The sequence below is a fragment of the Vulpes vulpes genome, chromosome 1 (genome assembly GCF_048418805.1).
Source record: "Vulpes vulpes isolate BD-2025 chromosome 1, VulVul3, whole genome shotgun sequence".
Classification (NCBI taxonomy): domain Eukaryota; kingdom Metazoa; phylum Chordata; class Mammalia; order Carnivora; family Canidae; genus Vulpes; species Vulpes vulpes.
Window position 1 is genome coordinate 22,117,178 of NC_132780.1, and position 22,521 is coordinate 22,139,698.

Here is a 22,521-nt window from a genome sequence, read left to right on the forward strand (position 1 = left end):
GCAACAATGTAGGAAATCCTTTAGTTACAACTCCACATTCATTAGACATCAGACAAATCACAGTAGAGAAAGGCCTTATTATTGCAGCCAATGTGGGAAGTTTTTGTGGTACAACTCCAGCCTCGTTACACAACAGAGAGTTCACACTGATGTGAGTCCTTATGAGAACTGCGAATAGGACATCTTTACTTACAACTGGCCTCGATAAACTCAAAGTTGAATTTGCAACAATGGTGAAATGCCTTATGAGTGCAGTGAATGTGGGCGAATCTGGTGATTTATGTCATTTTACACTAATTTGCATTTCTTTAATTTTTGTGTTTGGAATCCTACAGTATACTTTTGTATGGCTGCTTTTCATTCTATTTTTACATAAATGAAATCCTAAAGTATATCCTTGCATGGCTATCTTGGGATTTACCCCTATTGTGTTCATTCCTTTTTATTGCTGAGCAGATTGCAGTGACTGTATATACCACAATATGTTTATCTATTAATAGACATGTAAGTTGTTTCTAGTGTTTACCTATTGCCAGGACTACTGTGAACATTCATAAATACCTGAGGATGGAGTGTTGCTAGAGATGAATATTTAACGTTTTAAGAAATGGCCAAATTGATTTCCAGTGTGAAGGTGCCATTTTATACTCCCACCAGCTGTATGTAAGAATCCCATTTGGAACATATCTTTGTTGATGATAGGTATAGCCAGTGGTTTTAAAATTTTAAAAAGTGTGTCATAGTCTTATTTTAATCTGCATTTCCATAATTAGCGATACTATCTTTTTATGTACTTTATTGCTTTTTTTGGCAAAGTGAATTTTACTTCTTTATTATCTAATTATTTCAATAGACAGTTTTATTTTATTTTATTTTATATTTTGTTTTGTTTGACAGTTAATTTTAGACTTAGAGAAAAATTACTAAGATACTACAGGGAGTTCTCATTTACCCCATCCCCCGTTTTCCCTACTGTTAACACATTATACCAATATAGTATGTTTCATGCAATTGATAAATGAATATTCACACATTATTAATAACAAAAGTCATGCTTGACTGAGATTTCCTTAGTTTTTTTACCAAAATCCATTTTCCGTTCAGGATCCCTTCTGGGATATTATATTACATTTAGCCCTCATGTCTCCTTAAACTCCTCATGGTTGTGACAATTTCCTTGTTTTTAGTAACCTTGGGTTTTTTTTAAAGATTTATTTATTTAGGTCATCTGGGTGGCTCAGTCAGTTAAGCTTCTGCCTTTGGCACAGGTCATGACCCCTGGGTCCTGGGATTGAGCCCTGGATCAGTCTCCCTCCTCAGCAAGGAGCCTGCTTCTCCCTCTCCCTCTCCCTCTGCTGCTCCCCCTGTTGGTGCTCTCTCTCTCAAATAAAAATCTTAAAAAAAAAAAATTATTTTAGAGAGAGAGCAAGAGGAGGGGCAGTGGGAGAGATAAAGAGAGAATCTCAAGCAGCTCTCCACTGAGCAGAGAGCCCAGCACAGGGTTCAATTATGACCTGAGCTGAAATCAGGAGTCAGATGCTCAACTGACTGAGCCACCCAGGTGCCCCTGACAGTTTTCTCTTAACATGATAAAATATATTTAACATAAAATTCACCCTTTCAACTATTTCTCAATGTAAAATGTAATGGCCTTACATACATTCACAATGTCATATTACCATCACCACTATTTCCAGAAGTTGTTTATCATTCCAAGTAGAAACTCTACACAGTAAACAGTTCCCCATCTCCAGCTTTTGTAATCTGTATTATACTTTCCGTTTCTGTGAATTTTCATATTCTAGATACGTCATGTATGTGAAATCCTACAATATTTGTCCTTTGGTGTCTGGCTCATTTAAGAACATTTGTAGGGTTCATTCATGTTGTAATAATATGTATGACACTTTCCTTCTTTTGTAAAACTGAATAATATTTCATTGTATATATATTTAAACCTTGTGATCCATTCATCTGTCAATAGATATGTCAGTTGTTTCCACCTTTTGGCCATTGCCAGAAATACTGCTCTATCCCCCTCCCTTTCTTTCATATAAAGAATTGGTATTGCTCTGGGAGATAATCATTTGTTAACTCAAAATTTTCAGGATACACTGAAGTGTTAGCACCAAAACTTTAAGCTCAAATATTTTTCTTATGTCCAATGTCCTTACATTATTTTTGGTTTTCTTTTGCTGTACTTCTCAAATTTTAGCTTCCATCAGAATCCCATGAACACAGATAGCTGGGTTCTACCCCCAGAGGTTCTCATTGAGTCAGAAGTTGGAAGGAGGGGACATCTAGGTGGCTCAGCGGTTGAGCATCTGCCTTTGGCTCAGGGTGTGATTACGGAGTCCCGGGATCGAGTCCCACATTGCGCTTCCTGCATGGAGCCTGCTTCTCCCTCTGCCTATGTCTCTGCCTCTCTCTCTCTCTCTCTCTCTCATGAAGAAACAAATAAAATCTTTTAAAAAGTTGAGAGGAGAATCCACATTTCTAACAAGTTCCCAGTTGATACTGTTGTTACTGTGCACAAGACCACATTTTGAGGACTGCCATCTCATTCAATTTTGATAATATTGTATACTGTATACATCCCTTGTTTTCATATATACAATTCCATAGTCCTTTTCATTGCTTTGATTGTTTTCTTCAAGATTTAGGACTAGGAAAGGAGTTGGTGTCTTTCTTAAATATAAATCTTCACAAAATAGCAAACGAAAATCACCATGAAGCAGTTGCACACTGTCTCCCTTGAGTCTATTTTCCAGTCCATTTCTTGTCTAGATATTTGCTAGCACGTAATCTTGTATGAGAATATATTTTAGTGGGGCTAAACTAAGTTTCAAGGGATTCATGTTAAAGCTAAAAAATATAGCAATTGATTTACTTATGGACCTGCCCCCCTTCCATGCAGGCAGATCCCTCAGTGGAATGGTGAACTCTCACTTTGCTTCTTTTTTGACACTTCCCTAACACTTTTTGTTGTTGTTGAGATTTTATTTATTCATGAAAGACACAGAGAAAGGCAGAGACACAGGCAGAGGGAGAAGCAGGTTCTATGCAGGGAGCCTGACGTGGGACTCAATCCCGGGTCTCCAGGATCAGGCCCTGGGCTGAAGGCAGACGCTCAACCGCTGAGCCACCCAGGCGTCCCAACACTTCCCTAACTTAATGTATAATTTCCCTTGATCTTGCCTGCTAATAGATTCTACTACAGCAAGTAAATTCTCTTTAGGACATAAAATAATCTATCAATTTGTGTGGTTGTGAATAATTATACAAAACTATAAAATTATCTCATGGGATTTGGGGAATTTGATAAGAACTCTCCATTTGGCTATAATGTTATAATAAGAAACACCAACAAAAAAGTTTTGGTACGCCCAAGAATAAGCAATTATGTATTTGAGTATTAGAACTATATCACATTTAAACAAAGTACTTTTAAGTGTAGACAATGACTGAGCAAAGAGTAAAGTAAGAAAGTGAAGTTTAAGCTAAGTCAAATTTAAGCTCAGCTACATATGAAGTGATTGCCAATAAAACTTTATGAACCATCTGCCTTCTACCCAAATATCTACCAAAGCATTGTTCTAGAATTTCCTCTTTTTACTTGAACACTTTTTTTTAGTGTCTTCAGGGTTTGTTTTTGCATCATAAAATTTCTTAGAAACGTTATAAATAGTTCATTGTTTTTATAGTGATAAAATCACTGTAAGCATTCACTTGTAATGCTTGTAAGCATTAATCACTTTTAAGCATTCAGTTCTGTTGCATATTAGAATTATGCAGGAAAAGCAGGACCACACTAGTGGTGTGTGCATGTACATATACATATGTATATAGAGAGATTTATTTTAAAGTATCGGGTGACATGAGTATGTTGGCTTAGCAAGCCCAAAATCTTCAGGGTAACCTGGTGGGTGGACTGGAGACCCAGGGAAGAATTACAGGGCAAGCCCAAAGCAGTCAGCAGACAGAATTCCTTCTGGTTTATTTAGGTTACTGCTTTCTGTTAATTCCTTTGAGTGGATGAAACCTGCTCTCATAATTGAGGATAATCTGTTTTACTCAAAGTCTACTTACTTAAATGTTAATTAAAAAAAAAAAAAACACTTGAAAGAAACATCCGGAATAATGTCTCAACAAATATCTGGATGCCATGGTCTAACCCAGTAGACCCACAAAATCAACCATCACATACGGTTAGGTACATCACCATCCATCTTCAGAATTTCATCTTCCCTCCAACTGAACATATTTTTCTATCATTAAACACGATTTTCCCAACTTCACTCTCCCAACTCCTGGAAGCCTAGTTTCTATCTCTACTATGAATTTGACTACTCTAAGAACCTCATATAAAAGGAATGATACATTTGTCCTTTTGTGACTTATTTAGCATAATAGCTTAGTTTTGGACATTTTGGCTGAATATATTGCATAGAAAAATGATATTGAATTAAAGGTTGTTTCTTCATTTTTAAGAGCTATTTTTCTAGACCTGCACCCAACTGTTCTGACCAAAATTCATGGCTTGATCTGATTGTTCTAAAGTGATTTATTTTTTCCTGTTGTCAACTTGCAAGATTTTCCTTATTCTGTGATAAAGCATTTTAATGTGGCTAGTTATGAGTTATTCTGTTCTAAGTATTTCTGTCTCACTAAATTTTCCTTATTCATAGATTCTATGTTCATGTCCCTTATTTTTTTTGTCCCTTATTTTTTAAAAAAATGTTTTAAGATTTTTAAAGCATCCTCTTCTCCTTAATTCATAGCTAGTTGTGTCCATTTGTTATTCATCCCAACAACTCTATTTTTCACATATTTTGTGTTTCGTTATTTTGAATTGAAATCCTCATTACTTATTTTTCTTAAAAGATTTTATTTATTTATGTATTCTTGAGAGACACAGAGAGAGGCAGAGACACAGGCAGAGGGAGAAGCAGGTTCCATGCAGGGAGCCCGACGCGGGACTTGATCCTGAGATTCCAGGATCACGCCCTGGGCCAAAGGCAGGCGCTAAACTGCTGAGCCACCTGGGCTGCCCGAAATCCTCATTACTTAATATGACTTTACTGTTGTCTTTTTCAGTTTTGAATAAAATTTATATGCATGCTTTATAACTATTTTAATCAAACTATTTTAAATTTATACAGGAAACTTTATAATGCTTTTACTTTTCAGGTACCTAAAATTCTTCCTGTAAGGCCATGGTCCACTAGGATGTATTTGTCCAGTCACATGCTGGGATGGGATTGAGTTCAGGCCTTAGTTTTTGTCTCTTGAATACCGTTGAGACTGGCAAGAATTAACCCCTCACAACCCAACACTGCTGGTAACAACACCCACTTCGATCTTCCACTTCCAGACAGAACTTTCTCTTGTCTTCAATTTTTGAAAATTTTAATTCCAGTGTAGTTAACATAGAGTGTTTACTAGTTTCGGGTGTACAATGTAGCAATTCAACAATTCAGGCAGAACTTTCTCTTAACTTTAAATATTTGGGGACACCTGGGTGACTCAGCGGTTAAGCGTCTGCCTTCGGCCCAGGCCATGATCACGGGGTTCCAGGATCAAGTCCCGCATCGGGCTCCCTGCATGGAGCCAGCTTCTCCCTCTGCCTATGTCTCTGCCTCTCTCTCTCTCTCATGAATAAATAAAACCTTTTTTAAAAATCACTTTAAATATTTGGAGACTAATACACATAAATGCAAATATTCTCAAAGGGATGCTAGCAAACCACATTCAGCACCCTAAAAGTTTTACACTATTGAAATTGGATTTATCCCTGGGATACAAGAATGTCTCAATTTATGCAAAACAGTAAATGTAATATTCCACATTAAAGGATAAAAACTATATAATCCTCTCAATGCAGAAAAAGCATTTGACAAACTTCAACACCTGTTCATGATAAAAAGTTTGTAACAAATTGAGTATACCTTAACATAATAAAAGGCATATATGAAAAGCACATAGCTAACATCATACTCAATATTGAAAAGCCAAAATATTTTCCTCTAAGATTTTGAACAAGGGTACCCACTCTCTCCACTTTTATTCAACGTAGTACTGGAAGTCCTAGCCAGAGCAATTGGGTAAGAAAAATAATTGAAAGGTATTCAAAATGGAAAGGAAGAAATAATGTCTCTGTTTGCAGATAAACTGTTCTTATATGTAGGAAAGATGACAGGCTGTACCAAAACAAACTGTAAAAACTAATAAATTCAGTAAAGTTTTAGAATACAAAATCAACATATAAAAATCAGTTTTGCATTTCTACACACTATCTGGAAAAGACATTAGTAAAACAATCTTCTTGACAATAGCCACAAAGAGAATAAAATACTTCAGAATAAATTTAACCAAAGAAGTGAAAGATCTAAAGCCTGAAAACTATAAAACATTGATGAAAAAAATCAGAGACACAAATAAATGGTAAGATATCCCATGTTCATTGATTGGAAGAATTAATGATATTAAGATGTCCATTCTACCCAAAGTAATCTACGGATTGAATGCAATCCCTATCAAAATTCCAATGACACCTTTTCACAGAAATAGAAAAAAAAAGTCTAAGGTTTATATGGAACCACAAAAGACACTGACTAGCTCAATCTTTTTTTTTTTTTTTAGATTTTTTTATTGGGATCCCTGGGTGGCGCAGCGGTTTGGCGCTACCTGCAGCCCGGGGTGTAATCCTGGGGACCCGAGATCGAATCCCACGTCAGGCTCCCGGTGCATGGAGCCTGCTTCTCCCTCTGCCTGTGTCTCTGCCTCTCTCTCTCTCTCTGTGACTATCATAAAAAAATTAAAGATTTATTCATTTATTCAGAGAGAGAGAGAGAGAGGCAGAGACACAGGCAGAGGGAGAAGCAGGCTCCATGCACCGGGAGCCTGACGTGGGATTCGATCTCGGGTCCCCAGGATTACACCCCGGGCTGCAGGTAGCGCCAAACCGCTGCGCCACCGGGGCTGCCCTGACTAGCTCAATCTTAAGGAGAACAAAGCTGGAGGCATCAAATGCCCTTTCTTCAAACTACACTACAAAGTTATACTAATGAAACACATACAGTACTGCCATCAAAACAGACACATAGATCAATGGAACAGAAGAGAAAGCCAGGAAATAAACCCACAAATAAAGGCAACTAATTTTTTGGCAAAGGCATCAAGAATATACAATGAGGGAAAGGATAGTCTCTTGAATAAATGGTGTTGGAAAAATGCGTAAGACCTGAAAGAGTAAAGCTAGAAGAACACAAAAGGAAAGCTCCCTGACATTGACATTAGAAATAATTTTTTTAAATTAACATCAAAGCACAGGAAACAAAACTAATCAAGTGGGGCTATATCAAACTAAAAAGTTTCTTCATAGCCATGGAAACAACACAATGAAAAGGCAAGGAGGTTATGCTGTCTACTTTGTGTGTATATAAAATAGCAAATAACCAAAATGCATGTGTCAATTTTTGTGAGTCTTCTGAAGAGTTGGCATTAGATGATAAAACTTCCCTTCAAAGGTATTTGTATAGGGACACCTGGGTGGCTTAGCGGTTGAGCAGCTGCCTTTGGCTCAGGGCGTGAACCTGGTTGAGCAGCTTTTGGCTCAGGGCGTGATCCCGGAGTCCTGGGATGGAGTCCCGCCCGCATTGGACTTCCTGCATGGAGCCTGCTTCTCCCTCTGCCTATGTCTCTGCCTCTCTCTGTCTCTCATGAAGAAATAAAATATTTTTTTAAAAAGTTTGTGTAGTATGCAATTATTCACTCAATATTGACACTGATGGGTAGTCAAGTTCATAATTCTCTCAGTTTTCCCAGGTGTAGTCTAAAAGCAGTTCCTGCACACAGAGGGCAGTCCAGATTGGTAGGTGGTGGTTATAATAAGCAAAGGGAACTTACATACAAGGCTTGTGTTGTATAGCACTAAGATGAATGGATCCCTGCATTGCTTGCCAAATCTTAGAAGTTTATAGAGAGGCCTTACCTGGGCTCAGTCACATAGACTATGCAGGTGTTCCCCACACACCATATCATGATCTCAAGGCTATATCCTCTGAGAGTGAAAAAGGCAAGCGGGACCCACATTCCAAGAACAAGGGAGGGAATAAGGAGCCTCGGAGTGCCTGGAGTCTAGCTCACGGGTCAACTCATGGTCATGTCTTTTTGGTCATGTTTTCCAACAAGTATAGAACAATATATACTAACAATTGAACATGAGAAATAATAGGATTTCCTGTAATAGCAAAGAAAATGACTAAAATAACATTTTATTCTACCTAACTGAAACTTTATGCCTGTTGATTAAAAACTTCTCATTTCTCCCTTCCCCCAACTCCAGATCACCAGTATTCCAGTCTGATTTTATGAATTTGACTATTTTAGATTCCTCATCATCTAATTGGAATCATGAAGTACTTGCCTTTATACTGTGTCTGGATTATCTCACTTAGCATAATGTTCTTAGAGTCTATTGTGTTGTCATGTATTGCAAAATTTCCTTTTTAAAGATTGTATAGGGACGCCTGGGTGGCTCAGTGGTTGGGCGTCTGCCTTTGGCTCAGGGTGTGATCCCAGTTCCGGGATCGAATCCTGAATTGGGCTCCCTGCAAGGAGCCAGCTTCTCCCCTTGTCTGTGTCTCTGCCTCTCTCTGTGTGTCTCTCAAATAAATAAATAAAATCTTTTATAAAAAGATTGAATAATATAATTTGTATATATCATGTTTTCATCATCCATTCATCTGTTGATGAGCATTTGGTTTGTTTCCACATGTTAGCTATCATGAACAGGGCTGCAGTGAACATGGAACTGCTAATATCTATTCCAGGTCCTGATTTCATTTCTTTTGGGTATATACCTGGAAATAGTATTACTGGATCAAATGGTAGTTCTATTTTTGGTGTTTTAAAGGAATATCCATGATGTATTCCATAGCAGCTGTACCACTTTGCATTATCACCAAGAGTGTGAAAGGGTTCTAGTTTCCCACATCATTGGCAAGACTTGTATTTTGCTTTTCTGATATGGTTGTCCTGTCAGGTGTTTTGATTTGCATTTCACTGATGATTAGTGACCATGAACATTTTCTCATATACCGGTTGACCATATGTATATCTTGGGAGAAAGGTTTTTGAAGTCATTTGCCCATTTTAAAAGTCAGGTTGATAGGGTTTGCTTTGTTTTGTTTCTAATGGGAGAAAGAGAATACACACAAGCAAGTGGAGAGGGGCAGAAGGAAAAGGAGAGAGAATCTTAAGCAGGCTCCACACGCAGCATGGAGCCTGACTCAGGGCTTGATCTCATGACCCTGAGATCATGACCCCAGCAGACACTGAGAGTTGAATGCTCAACTGACTGAGCCACCCATGCGCCCCTAGTTTTTGCTTTGTTTTTTGTTGTGTGTGTGTGTCCTTTACTGAGTTGTAGGAGTAAATTATATATTTTATATTTTATATATTTTAGAGATTAAATCTGTAGCAGATATATAGCTTATAAATATTTTTCCCCATTCCTTAGGTTACCTGTTCACTCTATAACCACTGATCTTTTTACTATCAGTAGTTTTGGCTTTTCTGGAATGTCCTACAATTGGAATCATCTGCTACATAGCCTTTTCCAGTTGGCTTCTTTCATTTAGTATTATGCACTTGTTTCCTCTGTGTCTTTTCAAAGCATAGCATATTTCTTTTAATCACTGAATAATATTGTTTGTATGAATGTACCAAGATTTGTTTATTCATTCTCCTAGGTAAAGATATCTTGATTGTTTCTAAGTTTTGGGAATTATGCATAAACCTGTTGTACACCCATATAGCAATATTGTGTGGACATAACTTCTCAGCTCATTTGGGCACATGCATGGTTACTGCATTCCATGGTAACAGTATATTTAGTTATGTAAGAAACTTTCCAATTTATTTTAGAAGTGCTATACTATTTTTATTTTCCACAAAATAAGAGTTTTTGTTGCTTAACATCCTTGCCAGTTATTAATATTGTCTTAGTCTTTATTTTTTTAAAGATTTATTTATTTTGGAGAGAGAGAGAGCATAAGTGGGAGAGGCAGAGGGAGTGGGAGAGAGAATTGCAATCAAACTCTGCATTGAGCATAGAGCCCGATGGGGTTTGATCCCAGGACCCTGAGATCACAACCTGAGCCGAAACCAAGAGTCAGGTGCTTAGCCAACTGTGCTACCCAGGTGTCCCTGTCATTATTTTAGATTTTAGCCATTCAAGTAGGTAGTGGTATCTCATTTTTTGAAATCTGTTGTTTTTTATCTAATTTTTCTAATGACATATGTTGTACATTTTTATATTCTCCTAACTTTGTCTTTTGCAGAGAAGATATTTTTTTTATTTTAATCAGCTTCATCTTATCCCATTTTTATTGATAAATTGTGATTTTTGTGTTGTATCTCAAAATTTACCACCAAACATAAGGTCACATAGATTTTCCCCTCTGTTATTTTCTAGGGGTCTTACAATTTTGTATTTTACATTTAGATCTATAATACATTTTGAATGAAATTTTATGAAAAGTGTAAATTCTATATATAGATTCATTTTTTTTTTTACTTGTGGTTTTTCACTTGTAGCACCATACTTTAAAAAGATTGTCCTTTGTCCATTTAATTGCCTTTGCTTCTTTGTCAGAGGTAAGTGGATGATATTTGTGTTGACCTATTTCTGGGCTTTCAGTTTCAATTTCTGTACATCTGTTGGGATGATCCTGTGGTGGGGTTTTAGGGTTTCTTCCTTTTTTTGTCTTTTAAAAAATATTTTATTTATTAATTATTAGAGAGAGAGAGAGCGAGAGTGAGCATGAACAGGTGGAGGGGCAAAGGGAGAGTATATCCAAACAGACTCCCACTGAGCACAGAGCAGGATAGTGGGGCTCAATCCCAGGAACGTGAGGTCATGACCTGAGCTGAAACCAATTTTTTCTTAAGTATTATTTATTCCATTCTCTTGCAATCATATTACCTAAGGTATAAATGGTAATTATATGGCAAGAGAATACAATTTCTTTTAAGGCCTCTGTAGTTTGTTTTTTGTGCAGAAATACATCATATTTTGTACAAATTTTGGAGAACTTACATACTTATTCATTCACGAGAAATACATCTTTGCCTCCTTATCCCTTAATCCCACTCAGCCACTTGCAGTAGAGAGCACATCTAGGTTCACAGCTGCTCTGAAGATCACCTGCTTTGCTGTGGTCTGGCCCAGCACAGTACCAGGGGGCCTTGGTGGGCCACCTACCCCTCAGGCTGTGCTCTCAATGGCAACAGCAATGCCTTGGCCGCCTCCGATACAAACTGATATAGTGGTGTATTTCCTGCCCCAATCCTTAATTCATGAACCAGGTGTGCCATAGTTCTTGTTCCAGATCCTCCCAGAGGATGACCCAAAGCAATGGCTCTGCCATTCATATTGGTTTTACTTGGGTCAAGATCCAAACTCTTCTCAACTGCTAAGTACTGAGGAGCAAAAGCTTCATTCACCTCTACCAAATCCAGTCCTTAAGACTCCATCCTGTTTTCTTCAGTTCCCCCGTTGATAGCAGAGATAGGACCAATACCCATGATAGAGGAACATCCAGACACGAAATAGCCCACAATTCTTGCCAGTGATGTGAAGTTGTGTGTGTGTGTGTGTGTGTGTGTGTAACAGCATCTTCACTATCTATGATTAACAGCTCCAGCGCCATCAGATACCCTTGATGCGTTCCCTGCAGTCACAATTTCTTTCTTGAATACTGGGGGAAGTTTATTTAACTGATCCAGGGTTGTTAGAGGCTGAGCATGCTCATCTACTGTGTCTTTCCCCTTCTTAGCCTTCACCTCAGTTGGTGCCATCTCATTATTAAAGTAGCCAGCATCATTAGCAGCTTTCCACCCCTACTGGGACTACAAGGCGTACTTGTCACAGTCTTCTCTATCTATGTTTTGCAGCAAGAGTCTCTGCAGCAATTCCCATGGGGAGTTGGATATACTGATCTGTTAATCTTCACCACAAAGCATCTTCCAGCTTGAGATCTGATTCAAACTTGATTCCAAAACATATGTTTCTGACACAGTAGGGAGACTGACTTATATCAGTCTTGTAGTCCTGGGACTAATCCCCTTCCTTATGATGTATTATCCTTCATATGTGTTGAAGAATCAGATTTTCTGATAAATTTAAAAAGGTTTTAAAAAAAGATTATTTATTTATTTATTTATTTATTTATTTATTTATATTTATTTATTTAAAAGAGAGGGAGAGGGAGTGCAAGTGGGAGGAGGGGCAGAAGGAGAGAATTTTCAAGTAGACTCCTTGCTGAGTATGCAGCTGGACAGAGGGCTTGATTTCATGACCCACGAGATCATGACCTGAGCCAAAACCAAGAGTTGTTTGCTCAACTAACAGAGCCACTCAAGTGCCCTAAATTTTCTGGTAATTTGTATGTATTTTATATATATAAGTAAGGGTTAATTGGCTTGTAGGTTTTTTTTTAAGATTTTATTTTTATTTATTTATGACAGACACACACACACACACACACACACACAGAGAGAGAGAGAGAGAGAGAGAGAGAGAGAGAGAGAGAGAGAGAGAGAGAGGCAGAGACCGCAGGCAGAGGGAGAAGCAGGCTCCATGCAGGGAGCCCGACGCGGGACTTGATCCAGAGTCTGCAGGATCACACCCCGGGCGGAAGGCAGTACCAAACCGCTGGGCCACCGGGGCTGCCCTGGCCTGTAGCTTTTGTGTATTTTCTGTATATCACTTTTTGATCAAAAGAATCTTAACCTCATAGAATGGATGGGGGAATATTCTTTCTATTCTGGAAGATTTTGTGAAAACTAGTGACATTTGTTTTAAACGGTAGGTAGAATTCCTTACTGAAGGCAGCTGGGCTTGGGATTTTCTTGTGGGAAGATGTCCAATTATTATTAGTGTATTTCTCTGTAGATTTTCTTATAAAAAAAAAAGGATTTTATTTATTTATTCATGAGAGACAGAGAGAGGCCGAGACACAGGCAGAGGGAGAAGCAGGCGCCACGCAAGGAGCCTTGATGCGGGACTGAATCCTAGGTCTCCAGGATCACGCCCTGGGCTGAAGGCGGCGCTAAACCGCTGAGCCACCAGGACTGCCCTGTAGATTTTCTTCTATCAATTTTAATAATTTGTGTCTTTTAAGGAATTTGTATATTTCATCGAAGTTGTTTAAATTTGGTGGTAAAGTTGCCCGTAATATTTCCTTTTGATACTTAAAAAAAAAAGGGATTTTATTTAATTATTTGAGAGAGAGAGCACAAGCAGAGGGGAGGGGCAGAGGAAGAGGGAGAAGCAGGCTCCCAGCTGAGCAGGGAACCCCACGTGGGGCTCCATCCCAGGACCCTGGGATCATGAGCAGCTGAAGGCAGATACTTAACTGGCTGAGCCACCCAGGTGCCCCTCCTCATGATACTTTTAATTTCTGTAACGTCAGTAATGATATTTCCTCTTCATTCCCAATTTTCTTAATTTCTCTTATTTTCTTTTTTTAAGCTTTTATTCATTTATTTGAGAGAGAGAGAGAGAGAGAGGAGGGAGGGGAGAGGGAGAGGCAGAGAATCTTAAGCAGACTCTAATGTGGGGCATGGAGATCGAAGAGGGGCTCAATCCCACAACCCTGAGATCATGACCTGAGCCAAAACCAAGAGTCAGATACTTAACTCACTGAGCCACTCATGTGCCCCTCTCCTCTTATTTTCTTGACCTACCTAAATTAAAGCTGTCAATTTCATTAATTTTTTGAAAGAACCAGCTTTTTATTTTCATCAATTTTTGTAGTGTTTTCCTGCTTGAGTTTTGTTAATCTTTATAAATAAAGTCTATGTGTTCCCCATCTCCTGCATTTGGCAGAGACTCAAAGGCAAACAGAGGAGTGGGAATGCTTTATAACAGAAAAAAGGTAAGGTTTCAAGTATGCCTTGATTGTAGAATGCTGGCATGAGGAAGTAGCAGGGGAAGCTAAATAAAAGTGGGAATCTTGTGTGATCTGTTAAGTGTACATATTTGGCATTCTCTGGTTGCTCCTAAGTAGGAAGTTTGGGCAAAAATTAGGGAAGGTCCTAGTAATTAAGTCCCTAACTGCTGACTTTTCTGCAATATATTGTAAAAAGCTGTAATACAGGGTATATAGGGTATTCTGTAAGTCAATCTAGGAATCAGGACCAAATCATTAAACACAGGACATGTCCTTGAATTGTGACCATGTCTTGATTTATAAAGGTGACTGGGTGAACATGGAGAGGTCAATGCCATTAAGGGGAAAATTGTGCTACTCAACAGTTTCCTGTGTTATGAGTGGTAAATTAACATTTGCTTAGTACAGCACTAAGGTCCTCAAATAAATGAATAAAAGCTTTTTTAAAAAAGAAGAAAATAAGAGAAATTAAGAAAATCTGGAATGAAGAAATATTACTGACCCTACAGAAATTAAAAATATCATAGGGAGGGGCACCTGGGTTGCTCAGCCAGGTAAGCATCTGCCTTCAGCTGCTCATGATCCCAGGTGCCTGATGGTGGATCAGATCACAGTTCAATGACAGACCATGAGAGAAGTTGAAATAGAGAAATGTATACTCAACAGGTCTTGGAGGAAGTACATGGCACACTTCCAGGGGCCACACAGGGACATCAAGGCAAAAGTGCAGGCAGAAAGAAAGGCAGGACCTAGTGCACATGCCTTTACTAGGGTCCATGGGTTGAGTGCTTTTGGGTTTCCCAGCTGAAGTCAGATTGGTCAACTCATTTTTCTTTATGGGGCTTGAACTCATGACCCTAATATCAAGACCTGAGCTGAGATCAAGAGACAGAGGTTTAAGTGATCTAGCCACACAGGTGGCCCCAGGTGATCAGTTCAAACCAAAAAGAGCTGAGTTTTGATAAGTTCCAAGAAGGTCCTTTTTTTTTTTTTTTTCAAGAAGGTCTTATGTAAGGGTGAACATAAGGCAAAGGTACTGGGAGGCTGTGGACAATTAATTACAAGGGTCTTTGGAAAGTCCTATCAGGAACTTACATTTGTTTGTGGCTCTTTGGGCTGTTATGTAGGACATGTGGTTCCATGAAAGGGTAAGACTTGTCAGTGTAAGGTCCCTGCAGGTGGCTTGGCCAAACAAAGTGGATACCGAGACAATGATACCATGAGGTAACTTGGCTAAATTTTCAACATCCTGGAAATAAGAGACCAAGCACACCACAGAGGTCCACATGAAACCATGTCACATGCAAGAAGGAGGGCATGGGAGGAGGAACTGAGTGCCTTTATGACTAAAGTGTCAGGAAGTACCTAGGTAGAGACATGCCCTATTAGGCAGGAAGCAAAACACACATTAGGGTTTGTTCTTGAGGTATTTTTTTTTTTTACAGATTTTATTTATTAATTCGTGAGAGACACAGAGAGAGAGGCAGAGACACAGGCAGAGGGAGAATCAGGCTCCACGCAAGGAGGCCAACGTGGGACTCGATCCCGGGACTCCAGGATCACGCCCTGGGCCGAAGGCAGGTGCTAAACCGCTGAGCCATCCAGGAATCCCCAAGTTATTTATAATAGGAGTTTTGCAAGTCTGTGAAACTGACTTTTAAGAGAGAAGTACACATCTTTGACTATTAGTTTGGCCTTCAGATAAATGAATGTTTAATAGACAAACACAGAACAGTCCTAAATACAGAGAGCAGCTGGCAACCCTATCCCCAATGTGTCCTATGCACCCGCTATTGTGCCTGAAACCCAGTAGGTATACACCACATTATTTAGATCAGTAAATACATACCACAGCACAGTTAGCCTGTTCATTTCACCTTTTAGGCAAGTCTTTCAAAATATTGTCTCTATCCCTCCAAGCAGTTACTGGCCACATTGTCAAGTATAAAAAAAGGATCTCATTTTGGAGAAAAAAAATATGAGTGTGGCCCAGATTGAAGCACAGCCACAGGCTTAGTTTCATTCTCTTGCTTTTCAGATTTCATGGTCTGTCAACCTTCACTGAGATCTTAGCCTTAATTTTTTAACGTACTACATGTATGTTTCCTTAGAAGTATTTCTGCTACACTCTGAATAACTGATCATGTCAGTAATTTCCAATTCACAAATGTTTTTCACAGATAATTTCCACTCCCTGTTATGGCACTGTTGCTAGAATTTTAGTGAAACAATAAACTCCTTCCCAGAAAGGATATGAGATAGGTAGTGGATCCCTAACCTTTGTCTCAAGAACAGGATGCTCCCTTTTTACAGGTGCCCCAACTATGAAAGGAGCACACACCATTCTGGCAGAAGATGGCATGTCTCAGATCACTGTTCTTTTCAGACAGATTTCTAAAAAAGATTTTATTCATTTATTCATGAGAGAAAGAGAGAGAGAGAGAGAGGCAGAGACGCTCCACGCAGGGAGCCCGACGTGGGACTCGATCCCGGGTCCTCAGGATCACACCTCGGGCCGGAGGCAGGCGCTAAACCGCTGAGCCACCCAGGGATCCCCAGATTTGAGATTTTTAAAGGAATTGACAAATACCTCAGGTATGTAGTAGTAGCGTTTCAAGAAATACTACTCACTCAGTGGGTTCAAACACAATCACTGTCTGACTCTGAAGGCATGAATGATGTTTTCCTGGGAATCAGCACAGCTTCATCCTGCTTGTTGTTCATCCTACCTACTTCAGTGCCCCATCATATCTTCCCCTCCATGGTTCTGTCTGAAACATTTCTTTCTTATCCTGTGACAAATATGCTACTCGTTAAAACTAACTCCAGAGATCCAGTCTATATTTGAAAAGTGACAAGGTCGTTGACAGCTATGAGTCAAGGTGGCATCGTGATACGGTGTGTCCCTTTGGATCTGATATCCTTTGGGAACCTATCAAGCTTCGAAGCATATGGAGTAACAGATCTCTAATCTTTCTGTGACTTCCAGACTGAGCTCCAAGAAATCTGGGTAAGTCCCATTAAAGAACAGGCGAGGCCCCTCACCACCTGTGGAGCCACGGAACTCCATTTCCCAGAGCCCCTGCGGAGGACTGGACTGGTCCTTCACCCGCCACGTAAGGAGGAGGGCCTTCGTCTTCCGGAGAAGTTGGTAGCGATAGCGGAAACTACGATACCCATAAGTCTGCGGTGGCGGCGGCGACTGAGCCAATGAAGCCTTGAGAGAAGAATGCTTGCATGGGTGCGCATCGTGTGGGGGCGGGACTTCCGGCGTTCCTTCTCGCCAGTTTGGTGGCTGTCCGGTTCTGGGGTTCAGGGCTTTCTAGGCGCCTGGCGGAGGCGGAGGCGGAGGTGACGAGGCGGAAGAGCGTGAGGAGAGGCGTCGTACCCGCCGCAAAAGCGGCTGCCAGGGCCCTCGTACCCTCCCGGTCGCCCGCCGCTTCTCGTTCCGTCTTCTCACTGGTCGGAGGTGGAGGCCGCGCTGATGAAGCCGGCTCAGGTGGGTTCTGGACCCTCAGACCCTTAGGCCGCTGGCCCCGCCGCCCCGAGCGCCGCAGCCCGGATGGAGGGGCGTCCGCTCAGCTCCCCACAGCCATGCCCTAGAGGCGGGGATGGGGGAGGTGGGGCCCGGCGTGGGGACCCGGTTCCGCCGGTGCGGGGGGGGGGGGCGGGTGCTCCTGAGTCCGGGCAGGGGGATGAGGGGACCAGTGCCCCCTGTGTATGCGGGAAACAGAGGGCGAGGCGGAGTGTCACCTGCAGCGGCGGCATGGGCAGCCAGGGTCCGCGGGAGGTCGCAGGGAGGCGAGGAGGGGCGGGTCTTGCCTAGAGTCAGAAGTTTAGGGTAGGGGAGAGCTGGACGGGGAATGGCGGGGAGGGGAGACTGCTGAGGAGACACCGCGGGCCTCTCCGGAGGAGTTGTAGTGGAGGCTGGACCCGGGCGCTGGCGGGAGAGGGAGACACGATGAGCTTAGGCGTGGAGTTCGACAGCGGAGCGGACAGTACTTCCTGCTGCATCACATACACATGTGAACAAAAGTAGGGAGTGAAGGGCCATGTCAAGACTCGAGCATCTGAAAAGATGGAGGTGGGGAAGCGAGCCCAAGGAGCAAGTATTCGGAAATCCTGAGCTTGATTTTGGACGTTTTGTTGCTAAGATAGCTCAGGTGGAGACATGACGTGAGTATATGGACGTAGAGATCTGGAGGGCGGAGAAGGGGGCTGTGTTGTCAGAATTGTGGAGGGTGGACTGCACCAGAGGTTGGCCTGAGGACCACATCAAAGAGGGAGTCTTCAGATGATTTCTGATGGTAAGGGAGGTGAGGGCTGAGAAATGGCGGGCAGGGTATGGGAACCAGGTGTTGGCATCCCTGATGCTGCTTCAGAAAGGAGCAGATTTGCTGTAAGAGAGATCTTTTGTCTATGTCCTTAGGAAGAGGGGTGTTGTTGGGATGAGGAGCTTCCCTTTGGTGGAACTGGTGTTATGTGCTGGTATTGACTCTCCACTTGGGGACTCAGCTGACTCTCAGGGCCACTCTCTATGGAACAAGGGAAAAGTCAGCCAGGCTAATGGAGCCTCAGGCTCCATGACAGGGGACTGCTTCCTTACTCCCACCCTTCAGTGCATGAGGTATGAGCGGCTATCCAGTCCAGGGCCTGCAACAAGCTCCCTTTTGAGGGTTCCATAACAGACAGACCCTGTTGCTATATGTGCTAGTAGCTTGTCTGCCTGCTCAACCTTTTCTAGGATCTCGTTCACTTAATGTATAAAAAATTTGTGGTCTTTTTTTTTTTTAATTTTTATTTATTTATGATAGTCACACACAGAGAGAGAGGCAGAGACACAGGCTGAGGGAGAAGCAGGCTCCATGCACCGGGAGCCTGATGTGGGATTCGATCCCCGGTCTCCAGGATCGCGCCCTGGGCCAAAGGCAGGTGCTAAACCGCTGCGCCACCCAGGGATCCCCAAAATTTGTGGTCTTAAATATTAATTAATCAATATCCCTTCTAAAATGTACACAGAGGTAAACAATTAGAAATGAACCTATTCAACAAGTTAAATGTGTGTAAACACTTCATAATTAATTTGACATTAATTTACCTCTTAGTGTTTTTGTTTATATGTAAAGTTTTATGTATGGTATCTTATGAAATCTTAAAGTGGTAAAAATAAAGACCTCAGATTTCAAAATCCCAGCACTTCATTTGCACTGAAAATATACACAAAACTGTCAATCCCATGGAATGAAGCGCTGGGTGACAGCTGATAAGAGGCAGCACTGTTTTCTAGAGGAGCTGAACTTTGTCAGGCTGAGATCACTTTGCTCCAGGGTGGACAGGGTAGGGGTGCTGGTCCAGCTCAGCTCATGGGATCCTTCCATGGTTACCTGTTTCTCATGGTCTCCTTCTGCCCGTAGTGTCCCATGGAGGTGGCAGAGATGCTTATGGACCCTGGGCAGGTGAGTGGAGGGTGTCCCACCTTTCAAACATCCCAATTGTCATGCAGGTGGTTTTGGCACCTGATATCTATATCAGGGAGTGGTACTTTCCTGAAACTTCTCTTATCCTTCTCACTTTCTCGAGTCTGAAGACTATGTGCTTTCCCCAGGCCCAGGATCCTACATTTAGATTGTATATGTTTTTAACAACTGATGTTATAAGATGTGGCCCGAAGTCCTGGCCACAGGATTCACAACATTCACATGCTTGTAGGTGAGGCTTGGCTGAAATGTTCAGGAGACTGCTGGTCTCTCATATCTGGTGAGAATGGGGAGCCACCTTGGGGTTAGATAGGAATATGCAGGTATCAGACTTCAAGTGACAGGTTGGGGCTCTGGATCTCTAATCTGAGGTTGGTGGGAAGTAGGGAAGTTTAGAAACAGAAGAGGAAGGTGCTATGACTCAGATTTTAATAGGTTCCCGTTGACTGCAGAGTGAAGGACAGACGGGGTTATCAGTGAAATTCTTGTAGCAGTAAAGGTAAGTGTTGTAGTGGTGGCTACCCAGGAGTGGTGGCTATGGAGGTAGAGGAGTAGTTGGTTTCTGGATGGGTTTTGAACTAGAGCCACTCATACTTTATGATATTGAGACTCAGGGAGAAGAGAGATGGGATGGAGGGAAGAACCGGGGATGCCCCCAGATTTTTGGCCTTATTCAAGCACCCATCCTTCCTAATAAAAATGGAGGAAGTCAGTGGTATGAGGGATTTGCAGATGGAACATGAAGAGTTAGTTTTTGTCTATGTCACAAATGCCCCAGAGATTCCAAGGAGAGGTATCAAGTAGGCACAAGACAGAGTCCTAGGGTTCCGAGAATAGATTCAAATTGGAGACAGCCACAACATGGTGACTGGGTGTGTGCTAGGATGAAACTATGGAGCAGATTTAGGAGGCAGCATCTCTAGATCATGGTGGCAGTGCCATTAGAGGAGCAGGAATGGGAATGAAGGGCCTGAGTACTGGGGTTTTTTGTTTGTTTGTATTTAAGAGATTTATTTATTTGAGAGAGAGAGCACGCATGTGAGTGGGGAGAGGGGCAGAGGAACATAGAGAATCTCAAGCTGACTCCTGCTGAGCAGAGCCTGTAATGAGGTTGGATCCCACTAGCCATGAGATCATGACCTGAGTTGAAACCAAGAGTTGGATGCTTAAGTGACTGAGTTGCTCAGGTGCCCTGAGTACTCGGTTTCTTAATTGGGCACCTGGGTGATGGTCATGGGCATCACAAGGCTGAGGAAGCTGAGTGTGTGTGTGTGTGTGTGTGTGTGTGTGTGTGAGAGAGAGAGAGAGAGAGAGAGAGAGAGAGAGAGAAAGTCTTCTGAGACTGGAGGGCATATGAGATAGATTTTGAGGGGGAAACTAGTTAGCTTGAAGCATTGCTAGACCTCATGTGTAGTGGGCATGTGGGTGGGGAGGTAAGTGTACCTGGGCTTCAGATGAGAGAGGTAAGTTCTGACTGCTTATGGGACAGTTGGTATGATATAGAAGGGAGAAAGGGCTGAGAGTGTGTGAGGTCCTCACACAGGTAGGTGGCTGGCGGGAGAGAGGGAGCGTCCTACATTGTCAGGCCCACAACCTAGGTGATGTCTTCTGCCCCTCCTTTCCTCATGTTTTATGCTGTGTTCTGGACACAGTGAGCAATGGAAATGAGGAGAAAGTGGGCAGCAGTGCCACTGGCAGCTGGTAACGCTCCCACATTGGGAAGTCAGGGAAGAGGATGAGCAGGGAAGGCTGTGTGGAAGGACTGAAGGGCCTCTTGAGAGAGAAGCATATTGATAATTGCACCCACAGGAGGTGGGTGAGTGATGACATGGAGAAACCAATAACACTGAGAAAAGGTTCTTACTCTATTTCTCTAGAGGGTGGGAGCACACCATGTAACACAGGGCCACATGGGGAAGCCCTAGATTTGGTTAGGAGCATATACACCAGCAAGGGGAATCTTTATGTCAGAGCCTTTATTGGACTCTGGGAGAAATGCAGGAAGGGTAGAGTGAAAAGCTTAGTGGTGGCTATTTTATATAATGTTAGTGAACCTGGGGTAGAAGGGATGTGTCTGGTTATCTGTACCTGGCCTGGGTTGATTTAGGAGAGGGAAAGTGTTGACTTGGTGTGTGAGTTAGTAGAGGAAGTGGTTCAGAGTATGGGCACCAGACTGGAAGGGAGAGTTATATAAACAAATTTGGCTGTTAGTTTAGCCCTGTAATTAATGAATGGCAGTCAGATGAATACAGAATCCATAAGACACAGTTAACACAAGAAGCAACTCATGAACCAAATGTTCCAATTTTGGCAGAGCCAGGTGGTCTTTGAAGACGTGGCCATATATTTCTCCCAGGAAGAGTGGGGCCTCCTTGATGAAGCTCAGAGATTTTTGTACCATGCTGTGATGATGGAGAACTTTGCGCTTTTGTCCTCCCTAGGTAAGGCCCTCACACCCATGTCCTAGGTTGGACTCTTGGTTTCTTCCCCCTTTGTCCAAGAACAGCTCTGTCCTTTCCACAAGACCAAGGGTAATACTTCCTTTCCTGCTTTCCCAGCATATGTGTTACTGATGCCGGGACTGGGCTGTGTGCATTGTGCTGTGTGCACTCTCCCCAAGGAGTCCCATCCCTGCTGCCCTAAATATTTGCAAGATAGGGCTCAAAGTTCAGAAATATTGAAGTTTATCTGAGAGATCCCTCAGACCTGGCTTGTCTCTGGTTGAGTCACTTAGTCAAGATGCTCGGAACCACGGTGCCCCAGGCTTCCCCCCTTCCTCTTGCTGACATTTCTTGGTTCCTGCCTGAGCAGAGCAGGAAGCCTGATGTGGGACTGGATCCCAGGATCATGACCTTAGTTGAAAGCAGATGTTTAACCAATTGAGCCACCCAGGCGCCCCAGGGCCACACTTCATTTCTACCTTTTCTTCTCCATTTTCGTGTCTACTCTGAATACTAATCCCTTTTCCGCCACAATCTCACACCCATTGGGCTTCATCCTGTTGTCCTGGTCCCTTTGCAAGGCTCTCCAAGTTTGACCTATACTTAGGATATTGTGAGGCCTGCCTGCATCCTTAAGTAGTT

At 41.9% G+C, this 22,521-nt stretch overlaps 2 protein-coding genes across 2 annotated transcripts in view; both read left to right on the forward strand.

Annotated features, from left to right (window-relative positions):
• Nucleotides 1-22,521, forward strand: part of LOC112911926 (uncharacterized) — a 31,753-nt gene that overhangs the window by 5,266 nt on the left and 3,966 nt on the right. The window contains 5 exon segments of the mRNA XM_072747578.1: nt 3-175; nt 16,951-17,143; nt 17,336-17,460; nt 19,376-19,417; nt 21,753-21,879. Coding sequence (XP_072603679.1) covers nt 3-175; nt 16,951-17,143; nt 17,336-17,460; nt 19,376-19,417; nt 21,753-21,879 — 660 coding nt within the window.
• LOC112911920 (uncharacterized) overlaps nt 21,776-22,521 on the forward strand; it is a 31,537-nt gene continuing 30,791 nt past the window's right edge. Inside the window, exon 1 of the mRNA XM_025988624.2 lies at nt 21,776-21,879. The gene's annotated coding sequence lies outside the window, so the exon portion shown is untranslated. The remainder of the gene's footprint in view (nt 21,880-22,521) is intronic.